Consider the following 14,133-nt stretch of genomic DNA (forward strand, 5'->3'; position numbering starts at 1 on the left):
CATTCTGTTTGCGAAAACAGATAACTAATGTAGGTCTTTCGTAACAGTGAGGTTTCGTACAGCAAACGTTTGAAAAGCGGGGGACACCTGTATCCATCAGAATGTGTCACACACTACAGAACACCCCTGCTCAACACCCTGTCAACTTAAGCTGACTAATTAGCTACTCTGTATATCCCACTTATAAGAAATGTGTCCAAATTCAGCATTTGGAATATTGCCTTTCATTTCAATTCAGCACTCACAGTAGCAGCATATGTAATCATTTAATTTACAGTAATCAGTGATCAATCATACATCAATCATCAAACCTTTCTGAAGGATCTTGAATTCAATGCAAGCACATCCACTCTTATGTACTCAAGTATTACAATCCACCTTCTAAATTCAACGTTATTTCAAGTGACACAAATTTGATAATGATGCAACACCAAGGCTAATTTAAAAGTCATTCGTGATCCGTCAGAAGCCATAATTTAAAGAAAGGGAAAGGGAACTTATATTTTTCTTTGAAAAGGTTGTTCAGATATGTACTCTAAAAGAATTCTGTCTATTTCACATTTATTAAAATATTTTCTTGGTTTATAAAGCCATTCAAGTTGACAGTTATCATGTTCCAAAATGGGAAAAAGGAATCCTGCTGAGACACAAGATCAGAGTACATAAAACATAGAACAGTAGAGCATGGGAACAGGCCCTTTGGCCTACAATGTTGTGCCAAACTAGCTAAAAAGTAAATCAAAAACCCCAAAAACTACTCCCTCCAACTGCACCACGTCCATATCTCTCCATCTTCCCTATGTGCCTATCTAAACGTCTCTCAAAAGACTGTACCACCATACCAGACATTCACCACTCTCAGAGTTAAAAAAAACGTACCCATCACAAACCTTTTGAACCCACCACTCTCACCTTCAATGCAAGCCCTCTGGTATTAGACATTCCTGTCCTGGGAAACAGATACTCTATCTAGGTCTCTCATAATCTTATAAAGCTCTTATCTGATCTCCCCTCAGCCTCTGCCGCTCGAAAGAAAACAACCAAAGTTTGTCCAGCCTCTCACAATCGCACTCCATCAACCTGTGTAGCCACTTTCATGGAGCGATGAACTTGCCTGTAACAGCGTACTGTCTCCTTGCATTTGCCCTACCAAAGTGTAACACATTTATCTGGGTTAAACTCCATCTGCCATTCCTCTGCCCATATCTGCAACTGATCTATATTCCGCTGTATTCTTTGTCAATCTTTTACACTGTCCACAACTCCACCAAACTTGGTGGGATCCGCGAACCTATGAACCTACTGATCCATATGAAACACTTCAGCATGTGTACCCTATATAAACCCTCAATTGTGCTTCACTATCCAATGAAATCAAGGTTGATTCTTGTACACAATTTACTTCTGCTACTGATTCCAACATTCAACTTTTCAGGCATTTAGAAATCCATTGGCATCAGTCTTCTGAACACTTGATGGCTGAGATTCACTAACTTCTATGGTTAAGAAGTCCAAATATGTACCACCATGAACAAATTTCTCCCCAGCTCCACCTGACATAGTTGCCCTCAGATCCTAAGAATCTAGCCGTTAAGAAAATTTACTCAAAGATTTTCTGATCATTTATCTGAAACTGATCTATACATCAGGATCAGTGGACATGCACAATAGAATGGAATGGACAGAGACTCCTAAGACCATAAGAGTCTGCTCTAACATTCAATCATAGCTGATTTATTATCCCTCTCAACTCCATTCTTCTACCTTCTCCCCATAACCTGTAATGGCCTTACAAATCAAGAACCTATCCAGCCAACTGTGGCAACGAATTCCACAGATTCACCACTCTCGAGCTAAATATATTCCTCCTCATGTCTGTTTTGAAGGGACATTCTTGGATTCTGAGACTGTGCCTCCTGACAACTAATGACAACTTTAGCAGAAATGATGATACTTTGAGCAAAAGGCCTAGAAAAGAAACAAAAATGTAACAGGAGTTTTAATTTTTTATGCCAACTGGAGTCATAATCTGATCCTTTTGTAACAATCTAGAAACAGTTTTTTTTTGGCTCCATTGTATCATACTGTTTACTGAACTCCTGAAGTTCTCACTCAAAGCCTACTGCACTTATCTTATCCAAATATTCCAGCATATTTAAGACTTAATTTATTATTGGACTTTTTACTTGTTTTTCACTGACATGATATAAAGCATTTTTTCCTCTAAAAAGTACATACCGGTACAGTCTTCAACTTATGAAGCATCTTATATCCTTTCCTCAACTTGTCTCTGACTACTTCATGTCGATGGACCCACCCACGAAGTTCATCAGCAAGCCTGTGGCAGCAAAATGGAGAAAAGTGTTTAATCAAGAACAGTTTCATCGTCACTGCAGCACTGATTTGGATATTCCTCACTTTATGTCTGGACAATCAAAGTGCTTGTGGGAATATTATTAAATGATGATGAACGCAATACAAATATAAATTTACATGACAACATATAATCAGTTGGAGAGATTGTGACTGGTAATTTTTATTACACAAATTTTCAGTTCTCTGTGCCAAGGTACATATTGCTTACAATAATAAATCACTTTTAATACATCAATAGCATTCTTGGAGATTTATAGTTAAGTTGTGTTGACATATTCCTAGGCAGAAAAATATGCTACAGCTGAATTAATGGTCTGTATCACCCTTCACCCTGCACCCTGCCTGTGCCTAGTGTTTGCCTCTTGTGGGAACACTTGCACTGACATTGTGATCACCACACTGATATGATACTATTACAATGTCCGTGGGCAGTAACTACCCCACAGGCTGCAGAAAGTAAGGGCCTGCCCACTGTTGGCCTACAACAACTCGCGGTGTCAGAAGCTCTTTGCCACTGCTTTTGTTGTTCAGAGACATTTAGAAACAGTTGCAAAATAGAAATAAAAAAACAATAGAATAATATTCACTTAAAACCACATTAAACTTACGTAATTTTTAAAAAACATTCCTATGAACTAAAATATAAAATATCAACAGTTTCATCTGACTTTTTAAATGAACACAGTGCTACTTTTTTCTTTGATCTAATTATGTTCTTTATTGCATAATGTTGCATAATTGATACCTCATTTATGCTTTTCTTGTAAATGTTGTATCTCTAATGCTATATGCCTAAGATGCTCTACCAGTAACTTTTTAACTGCAACTGGAATACATGTACATTTGATAATAAAGTCCACTTGACTTAATGAAGGTTACTGAATGTATTGAAATGAATGAAGTACAGTGGGCAGAATAGTATCAAGCTGCACAGCCCAGTATACTCCTGAGTAACCATAAGACATCATGGTGAGTTCAATGACGCAGAGGGCATCGGACACATTTCTCATCCAATCTCCAATACATACTTCAATTCTGCAGTGTGCAGGTGCTGAAGGAACTGACTGGATGGTCCTCCATGGTTGCTAAAATCTACGTTCAATGTGAATTTATATTAACTCCAATGGTCAAAACTTGATCATGATTAATGGTCCCAAATTTTCCCCAGATGTTTCCATTTCAAAAACATGAAGTGATAGAGCAGGCACCACAGGAGTGGACTAACTATGCAAAGGAAATACTTCCTTTTGGCAAATTAGAATAAATTCCTGTTAAACTCCATAAAAAAAATGTTTACTTGTAGTAAATGTTAGTGCACAAATGGAGCCAATTATTTAGAGCTCAAACCTCCTAAACAATATGAGCGTTTCTGTCATATAAACTCCTCTTATGTTCTGAAATAATAAGCATTTTACAATGAGCTGCAAGCCATCACCTTTATCAGTTCAGTTTTGTTCATCTGAGAGCCACAATTACTCAAAATAAAGTGAGCCAAGTTCCTTCCTTCTGCTATTCTCAAAATTGACATCAACTAAGAATCCACTAGCCCTGTCCAAACTCTCGAAGTCACTCATAATGCTGAATGAGCTATGTTGGTTCTCAGTTAAACACAGCCTCCACACAAAAATCCTCCTTTTTTTGTTTTCAGTTCCTCCATGGCCATGTATCTACATCTCCATTCCACTGAACACAAAAATATATGGGAAATACTAGCCTTCTGACCTTTCCTGAACTCAATTTCTCCATCTTTTGTGGAGTTGCCTTCAGCTACCACAAAAGCTCTGGAATTCTCTCTTTAAGCTGCTCTGGCTCACTGCCACTTTCCTTTTTGCTCTGTAAAATAAACCCATTTGATCCAATTTTGTCATCAGCCCTAAAATCTTTTAATCTGACTTGACAACAGATTCTGTTTCATAACTGAGGAATAGAAAATAATGATCTGCTGTATGGAGGGGATGGAAAGTTATTTTATTAAATAACAAAATAATAAAATTCCCATCAGAAAAAGTGGGATCTCCCAGCGGCCACCCATTGTAATTCCATTTCCCATTCCCATTCCAATACGTCCATCCATGGCCTCTTCTACTATTGTGATGAGGCTGAACTTAAGTTGGACAACATCTTATATTCTGTTTGGGTAACCTCCAACCTGATGGCATGAATATCGATTTCTCAAACTTCTGATAATGCCCCCCACCTCCCCCCTTCACCATTTCCCATCCCTTTTTCCCTCTATTACTTTATCTCCTTGCCTGCCCACTGCCTCCCACTGGTGCTCCTCCACACTTTCTTTTCTTCCATGGCCTTCTATCTCTTCCGAACTCCGAACTCTTCAGCAACACACACAAAATGCTGGAGAGTCCAAAGGGTTTCGGCCCAAAACACTGACTGTATTTTTTTTCCATAGATGCTGCCTGGCCTGCTGAGTTCCTCCAGCAGCTTATGTATGTTGCTTGGATTTCCAGCTCCTATCACCTATCACCTCGTGTTTCTCTCTCCCCTCCCCTGAGCTTTTAAACCTACTCAACATTTTTCTCCAGTCCTACCGAAGGGTTTCAGCCCAAAACATTGACTGTACTCTTTTCCTTGATGCTGCCTGGCCTGCTGAGCTCCTGCAGCATTTTGTATGTGTTGTTCAGATTCTGAGCATCTGCAAATTTTCTCTTGTTAAGTTATTTTGTTAATTTGGAGCCTGTGAGGCTATGTTGTCCATTGTTATTGTCCATTCCTTCTTATAAATAAACAAATCTAATTACCATTTTTATTTCCTTTTCTTGTCCATGTAACAGCTGATCAATGTAATTAAAGACAAACCATCTACCACATTATAGGTTGTCTCTGTGAGTGTGTGACTTCAAACAACTTAATACGTTGAAGTCGTTATGTAAGTACAAGTTTGCTTTGTTGTCATGCTGAAAAGGAGGAAAGAAAATAAAAAATACAGAAGTCAAATATGCTAACTGTTCCAGTATTTCACCATCTGCAAATGAGTCAAGTGCTTTAATGTTTAAAGTGCCACCATTCCGTGAGCTGGAGATTCAATATGTTAAGCTCCCACTTAAATGTATTTTTATTCAGACAACACTTGGCAACAGTATACATTTTAATGTCCTGTGAAAGCCATTTACAAACTGGGTGGGCTAAACTGACTTCAGCTTGCATTCCTGTCCAGAGAGAACACAGTTGTCCAGAGAGTCAGACACAGTAAGCAGGCCTTAAATGTTTCAATCAGTTTTCTCAGCACAGGGAGTAATTTTTCTTTCATTTGTCCATTTGTACAAAGGAATGGACCACTTTATGAACGGATTGCACTTCCAAGGCAAGTACAAAAGCAAACTCAGTCAGCAAACCTCCGCCTTGCTCCAGGCAACTGTAAAATTTTTACTGCTTTACTGGTCTGAAATTGGATACAATATCTACCCGTCCTTTAGCAACACTGCTTTTTTTTTCCCAAAATCTATTCCATCAGGCTCAGGTGTTTAAAGGTTTGAAAAGAATTACTCCCTACCAAATCTGGGCTCAAAATGTGAAAGCAAACGTATTTTGTCTTTTGAAATTTCGGCTCTCACCATTAGTAGCATTGCCAACAATCACCTCTCTCTTCAACACAGGCTCATACCACCACAAAAGGAAAACATTGACACTAACCATTCTACTCAGTCTGTAAAGGGACAATTTAAAACCACACCCAGAGCAACTTCTTAAAATTCTTTGGAAGAACACTATTTTCAAAGCTTTCACTCAAAGGAAGTTCTTCGAAATATTCAGTATGCAGAACTACTGATTTAATTGATGGGTATAATCAGGACCGGACTTTAGGTAGGGCTAGGATGGGCTGCAGCCCAGAGGCCAGAGCTGCAGAAGGGCCCAAAATAGGTAGCTATCATCATGGCGGACAAAAAAAATTACGAGAGTGGAGCACAGAAAAGAAAAAAGAAACAAGAAAAAGAGGACCATGAGAAAGATGCATTAAAAAAGACATTGAAATTGACAGGAATTCTTAAACCTGTTCTTGATGATGCAGCAGTACCATCACTCTTGTCACACAGTCTGAGACTGGTGAACAAATGGAGACTTGTTTAACAGCTAGCGCTAGCACCAGCATTAGCACAGGACCACCGTCCTGCCTCTAACGTTGAAGAGGCAGAGAGCATGACTTTGGGATTCCCGACTACAAAGGCTTCTGAACAACCAAGTCGAGCTGCCATTAATGTTAACGTTACCGCTACTGAGGATCCTTACATCACTGATCCTGCTCACTGGGGAAAAGAACGTTGGATGATTCAGTCCGAGCATACTGGGCTATGAAAGGGCCGGAGTCCCGCCAGAATAAGGATGTGGATATCAAAGTTTCGGAACAAGTATACAAACAGCAGACAACACACATCAAAGTTGCTGGTGAACGCAGCAGGCCAGGCAGCATCTGTAGGAAGAGGCGCAGTCGACGTTTCAGGCCGAGACCCTTCACTTCAAATGCAAGCTCGTAAACGGTGAGTACATATACTTATATTCCTCTTCCAGCAGCTGTGTGTTTTGTTTTGCATGCCCCATCTTCAGTGATGTTAACTGTCAGTCCACGTTCAAAACTTAGCAACTGGAAACACGCCGCTGAGCGCCTAGGAGGGCATGAAAATAGCGAATACCACAGGAAAACAATACTGACCTACATTACACTAGCGTCTGACAGCAGAAGAAAAGATACAGAACTGAAAGAACAGTTTTGAGTACGACCTTTGCTCTTGTTCTTGCCTTTTTTTGCTTGGTACAGCAGCATTTTACGGTGTCGGCAAAGGCCCATCAGGGCCTCCATCCCAGGGGCTCTGGCCCCACTAAATCCGGCCCTGGGTATGATTAACATTTACAGAAACATTCAATTCATATCCTTAAGCCAGAAAGCTAACTCCTCAAATAAAGAACCAATTAGTATTTAGAGAACTTAAATGAATAAAGAACTGTTGATGGTTTCCAGACTATAGCATTTATTACTCACCGAAGTGACTCAGTCTTATTGACTTGAGGTTGACATGCTTGTTGGACAAAGAGAAGAGGCTCCTTCTTTACCACCATTAGATCCTTCTTTTCCGAAAATGAAATTCCATTTCTGAAAGAAACATGGTTTGATTTTTTAGCTTTGCTTTCCCGAAAAAAATACTAATATCTGCAGAACTGGTCCTATTGCCCTCAATGAATGTAAATAAAAATAATCAGAGGATACAACTGAAAGCTTGGATCATTACTGTGATATTTCAGTTGCAAAAGCAAATACATGCACCTTCAGTGTATATTTTCTCTTTCCATTAAAACAAAATTCTACTTGGTTCAGAACCAAATAATGCTCAATGCCATTTTACAATTTCTAGCATGTTCTATGACATATTGCACCTCTTCTCATAACAGACTACATCCCGAGTGTGCTTTGTGCTCCTCCTCCCCCTGATGAACAAAACCTGGCATTCTATTATGGCAATCTTCAGATTTCGGAAGGAGACCAGAAACAACCAATTCTTATCACTGGCAGACAAATCAACTTTAAGTATGAAACCTCTTTTTAATACAAGGATCAATACGGTAAAATGTTTGCTTTAAATAATGTTGTACCAACTAAATAACTCAAATTTACCTATCTTATCAAGTCAAAGGTGGCCTCATGCTGGCAATGTCATTTACTCTCCTGACATTAGGAAAAAAAATTGCAAGTTCTGACCAATGGATATAATCCTTGACAACACAATATTCAAATACCAAGGAGCTGAAGTGTTTACCAAGAAGAAATCTATTGAAGTTGAACAAACAACAGAACAATGAGTCAAATGATACCCAATGTTCAGCAAATGAGCTACAGCAGAATTGACCATGGAAAAGTAAGAAATGAAATAAAGAAGGCAGTCAAATTTAAAATAACTGGCATGAACAAATTTTCAGTGAAAAAACTACACCTCTTTTAATTGGGATAAGAGAAGGTTGCTGGCTAATCTTGGGAACTGTGGTGCAGTTCATTGTCCTGTTACGTACCCCGTAACTGGGTTGCCAAACCAGCAGAAATGGACCACTCAGTTGGAGTCTGGATTACTGGAACTAAGAAAGTTTTATTAAAGAAATAAGCAACACAGTACTCTAATAGCAAGGATATAAATGAAACAGGTTAGCAATGAATAAACAGACATGTACACATAACTAGGATAATAGGGTCAATCAGCTCTATCGCAGTCTAGGGGTAAAATGTTCAATCACAAGTGACAGAGTTCAGTTTAGTTCAGTTCGCAGTAATCGCCGTCGTGCCGTTGGAGAGGGAGAGAGAGAGAACGAATGAATATTCAAATCAGATTCCAAACAGACCTTCGATATTCCTCGCAGTCAGCTTTCGGGCGAGCCCTTTGTAATGTCTTCTGAGGTCACCGACTGTGACCCCTCCGTTTCAGATACGATCGTTCTTCAGCGGTGAACCCGGCACCCAGGCAAGGGCAGACACACACCAGGTTCCCGCCGACCGTATCTTTCCACCCTGTGCATCTATGGCTGGCCCCGCGACCACACCTCCAAAAAAACTCCCACCGACTTGTGGGGGCACACCGCTTCCAGGGTCTCGTTACCTCGTGGTGTCGTGTGTCGTGTCTTAGCGAACCTGCCCCTTTTTATCCCCCTGCTGGGGTATCGCCTGTCCATCACACTTCAAACAGTTCAGGGTTCAAAAGGAGCTGGTCTTGACAATATTCAGACCAGTGTCTCCTTCCGTTAAACTCTCTCGTCTCTTCATTAACATTTCCAAATGCTGCTCCATTGTCTTCCTTATCTCTCTTTCTCCTGAAGACAGGTGGCAGATCAACTGCTGATCCCACTGGTGCCAGCACAGGGCAGTTAACATCTTAGTCTATGTGTACTTTTGTAACCCTCTTTCGTCACACCTCTCCCCTTTAAGGATTTTTACCGGGGTAAAAATTATAAGCATGAATATATATTTAGATACACACAAATATACATCTTCATCAGCTATTTGGCTAATACAGAGAATTTTAAGTTGTCAACACCTTGACAAACAGTCAGCAATCACATTTTTCGTTCCTTTTATATGTGTAATTTTTAATAACCCTCTCAAACCAGGCTCCAACTTAGCAGACTTCATTGTGGCCGAAGACACTGAGAATTGCGACCAGTGTAACCTCTCATTGGGTTTCGTCCCGGACCACAATAACAAGGGTCGTCCCATCCCGACTTAGTTTTCTTTAGCAAGGGCTTAGTAGGAGGGGGAGGGGTAGTACCCGCAAAGTTCTTGCAAAACTTCCTACAGTACCCCACCATCTCCAAGAGCCTTCTGAGGGCCCTCTTGTCTGTCGGGGTTGGGATGTCAGAGATATCCCGCACCTTAGCTTGCATCGCTGCCAGCTGCCCCTGTGTTACCACAATTCCCAGATAAGTGACCTTCGTGTGGCCGAACTCATTTTTTTCAAGGTTCACTATCAAGCTGGCTTCAGACAGCCGTATTACATCGCCAATATACACTTTGTGTTCTTTAGCCCTTTCGTCACTGAATTACTCATTCTATAGGGTTGTTGCTCACTAGGCTGTCCTAGCGTGACAAACACCACCCAACGTCCCAGTTCTTTGCATCGCCTCGGGACAATCAAACACGCGTGTGCGAGCCGTTTAATTAACTCTCCTAAAGGGTCGCTTTGTTCGGGGATCAAGGGAGAGATCTTATCAGCAAAGCTGGCCAAAACAATAGCCTTCTCCCATCTGGTCGGTACCATACTCATCTTTTCAAAATGGTTTTTCCCCTTATCAGGTGGCACCCTAGTTCATTGATTTCCGCGCTAACACTGACTAGGTTTGTTAGCATATCAAAAGTCTGTGACCGTCTCAGTTCGCATCTGCAAAAATCAATAACATCCTTCCTTCTGTGCAGCCAGAAAAACTCTCTCATGGCTTCGCCGACTGTTTCCTTCAGCACTTCAAAATGTCCACCGAGGGGTACCTTGTGGGCCAGGTTAAAAATCTCATCCCCATAACGCTTTTGCACCACCCCCCATTCCTCATCTGCGGTACTTGGTCTCCCTTCCTTCCTTAGCACCTCCCCCTTCACACCATAATTCACTGGCTCCCTTCCTAATTCTGTTTCACAGAGAGCTGTTTCCTCGTCTCGCTCCTGTGCCTGTATAAAGTCCTTCTTTTCTAATGATAAATCTACCTTAATTTCCCCACTTCCCCCTGTTTCATTACGCTCCTTCTTTTCACTTTCTACCCCCTCCTCGTACAAGGCTGGTAGAAACATCTCAGCAGTCTCTCTGGACATACAGCGAGTCACTACGCAAACAGGATGAACCTGTGAGTCCATGGGCGGGGCCTCAATGCTGGCAGGCTGACCTGTCAATCTCACTGTCGAGAACACAATTCCCCCAGCAAGGTCATTACCGAGTACGACTTCCACGCCTTTCATTGGTAGTTCGGGCCTCACCCCTATCGTGACCGGTCCACAGACCAAGTCGCTTTGTAGGTGTATCTGGTGCAAAGGCACTGCTTCAGTCCCTTGTCCAATGCCTTTGACCCTGACCTCCCCAGTCTGGGTCTCTGAACTAAACTCTAACACACTCTTCAATATCAATGACTGACACGCTCCCGTGTCTCTCCAGATCCGCACTGGAACTGGGTTTAACCCCTCCTTCATCGACACCAATCCGGCCGAGATAAACCTCTCGCGCCTTTCCTGAACTTTGTTAGCCCTCTCTTCTCCTAGCAGTTTGCTTACCAACTCAATACAGCCAGTTGGGAAAGCACCTGGACGCAAAGTGTCCGGCTTTCCCACAATTATAACATACGACCCCAGGAGACTTCCTGCCAGACTGCTCCTGGTCTACCTTATCCTTCTCACTAGTCCCCGGCTTACTTCCTGACTTTTCCGGCGGACTCTCCCCGCCGTCCTGACTACCCTTCTGGTAGCCTTTACTCGGGGCAAACTTCATTTTATGCGTCAACGCGTACTCATCCGCTAACTTAGCAGTTGTGGCTAACGTGGCTGCCTCTTTCTCATCTAGGTAGGGTCTCATACCTTCAGGGACACAACCTTTAAACTGCTCAATCAGGATCAGCTGTAGCAGTCTGTCATAATCCCCATCTACCCCCTTCGAGGCGCACCAACGCTCACAATACGTCTGCATCTCACGGGCAAACTCTAAATACATGCGGTCCCACTGCTTCCTCGCATTCCGGAACCTCTGCCAGTATGCCTCCGGGACCAACTCATAAATCCTGAGGATGGCCTCTTTCACCACCTCATACCTCTGGGCATCTTCCGCGGACAAAGCCGATTAAGCTTGTTGGGCCTTTCCTTTAAGTACACTCTGAAGCAAAACAGCCCACTTATCCTTCGGCCAGTCCTGACTTGCAGCAACTTTTTCGAAATGGAGAAAGTACCGATCCACATCGGTATCGTCAAATGGGGGAACCAGCCTAACCTCCTGGGTCGCCCTGAACCCTCCACCTTGGATCGGCATGTGCCCCTGCTCTGTCATCATCTTTAACCTCTCCAGCTTGAATTCCCTTCCCCTCTGCCTCTCTTCTCACTCCAACTGCCTCTCTCTCTCTCTTCTCGTTGCCATTCTAACTTTTTCTCTTCGTGTTCTAGCTGCTGTACCCGGAACTCGTGCTCGAGACTCAGTTTTTCAAGCTGCACCTGTACTGCGTCTCCACCAGGTTTTCCAATAGATATCACCTCCAGCTCCCCTTGGGGAAACACACCTTTAGATATATAGTGCTCTACGATAGCTCTGTATATCCCCTCTCTCCTCATTGTCGACTTCCCCTTAACAAGATTCAACCGTTTGGCCACAGCTGCCAATTCCGCTTTCCTGGCATCCTCTAATGCCTCCAAGGTCAGCGCCTTTAGAAATTCCTCAATCTCCATTTCTGCTGTTTGCCTTTTTCTTCTTTTGGGAATTTTAACCCAATCAATTTACCCCGTCCCAAATTTAGCGTTCAAAATCCTGGACGAGAACCCCACTTATGTTACGTACCCCGTTAACTGGGTTGCCAAACCAGCAGAAATGGACCACTCAGTTGGAGTCTGGATTACTGGAACTAAGAAAGTTTTATTAAGGAAATAAGCAACACAGTACTCTAATAGTAAGGATATAAATGCAACGGGTTAGCAATGAATAAACACACATGTATACAGAACTAGGATAATAGGGTCAATCAGCTCTATCGCAGTCTAGGGGTAAAATGTTCAATCACAAGTGACAGAGTTCAGTTTAGTTCAGATCGCAGTAATCGCTGTCGTGCCGTTGGAGAGGGAGAGAGAGAGAACGAATGAATATTCAAATCAGATTCCAAACAGACCTTCGATATTCCTCGCAGTCAGCTTTCGGGCGAGCCCTTTGTAATGTCTTCTGAGGTCACCGACTGTGACCCCTCCGTTTCAGATACGATCGTTCTTCAGCGGTGAACCCGGCACCCAGGCAAGGGCGGACACACACCAGGTTCCCGCCGACCGTATCTTTCCACCCTGTGCGTCTATTGCTGGTTCCGCGACCACACCTCCAAACACTCCCACTGACTTGTGGGGGAACACCGCTTCCAGGGTCTCATTACCTCGTGGTGTCGTGTGTCGTTTCTTAGCGAACCTGCCCCTTTTTATCCCCCTGCTGGAGTATCGCCTGTCCATCACACTTCAAACAGTTCAGGGTTCAAAAGGAGCCAGTCTTGACAATATTCAGACCGGTGTCTCCTTCCGTTAAACTCTCTCATCTCTTCATTAACATTTCCAAATGCTGCTCCATTGTCTTACTTACCTCTCTCTCCTGAAGACAGGTGGCAGATCAACTGTTGATCCCACTGGTGCTAGTTCAGGACAGCTAACATCTTAGTCTATGTGTACTTTTGTAACCCTCTTTCATCACAGTCCTTACAGCACAAGCTTCTTGTTATTTTCCCAAATCATCATGCAATAAGAACAAACATCTGCAAACCATTATTCTACTTGTAGATATGCTCGATGGCTAGGGACAATAAGCCAAAACTGCACCCAAAAGGATAAATGTACAGAAACACAAAGCAAATGCAATATTTTCTCACATCAACATTTTTATCAGAAAATCTCTTAAAACAATTCAGCAAATGACTTATTCTAATTAACAATCAGTTGACAAAGCTAAGCAAATGCTAACTGTGCCCAAAAAAATGTTCATGCTTGCAATTCTGTCACTGGTTAAACAAACAATGCTACACCAACTTTACTTTAGTCATTGGAATTTCTAACCTTTCTTTCAATGATTTAAAGCTGAGAAAACAAATGCTAAGTACATATGACTAAGATGTGGCCAGAGGTTGGGATGGGCCATTTGATAATGATCACTTCCCAAGGCCGAGCCAGTTTAATTACAATGGAAAATTGTGTCATGCATATAAACTAACATGTTTTATTTGTTGAATTAAATCCTCCAATGTTATTTACCATATTTTCAACAAAATTGCAATGCCTTCAAAGCTCCATGTTGGACCAGGGATGGCTGGAACAATACTTTAAAAAATAACAAACGACGAAAAATTATTGCGGTAATAAATAATGTACTGAGACCAAGAGATATGGATGTAGCAAAAGATAAACGATTGCAATGGATTTCAGCATACTAAAACTTCAGAGTTGATTGTTGTGCTGACTGCATTGATTCACAAGAGTTCCTCAGAAAGCACCATCTTGTTGAACCACTGAAGCGTTGGCTAAAATTAACTGACCAACTTGCTCAAAGACACTTTAGAGTAGTGTCA

The 14,133-nt window shown here is 42.0% G+C and overlaps 1 protein-coding gene across 1 annotated transcript in view; it reads right to left on the bottom strand.

The window, feature by feature from the left end:
- atf6 (activating transcription factor 6) overlaps positions 1 to 14,133 on the bottom strand; it is a 423,807-nt gene that overhangs the window by 251,766 nt on the left and 157,908 nt on the right. The window contains exons 11-12 of the mRNA XM_063063732.1: positions 7,367 to 7,477; positions 2,239 to 2,338 (exon numbers count right to left, since the gene is read on the bottom strand). Coding sequence (XP_062919802.1) covers positions 2,239 to 2,338; positions 7,367 to 7,477 — 211 coding nt within the window. The remainder of the gene's footprint in view (positions 1 to 2,238; positions 2,339 to 7,366; positions 7,478 to 14,133) is intronic.

The sequence above is a fragment of the Mobula hypostoma genome, chromosome 12 (genome assembly GCF_963921235.1).
Source record: "Mobula hypostoma chromosome 12, sMobHyp1.1, whole genome shotgun sequence".
Classification (NCBI taxonomy): domain Eukaryota; kingdom Metazoa; phylum Chordata; class Chondrichthyes; order Myliobatiformes; family Myliobatidae; genus Mobula; species Mobula hypostoma.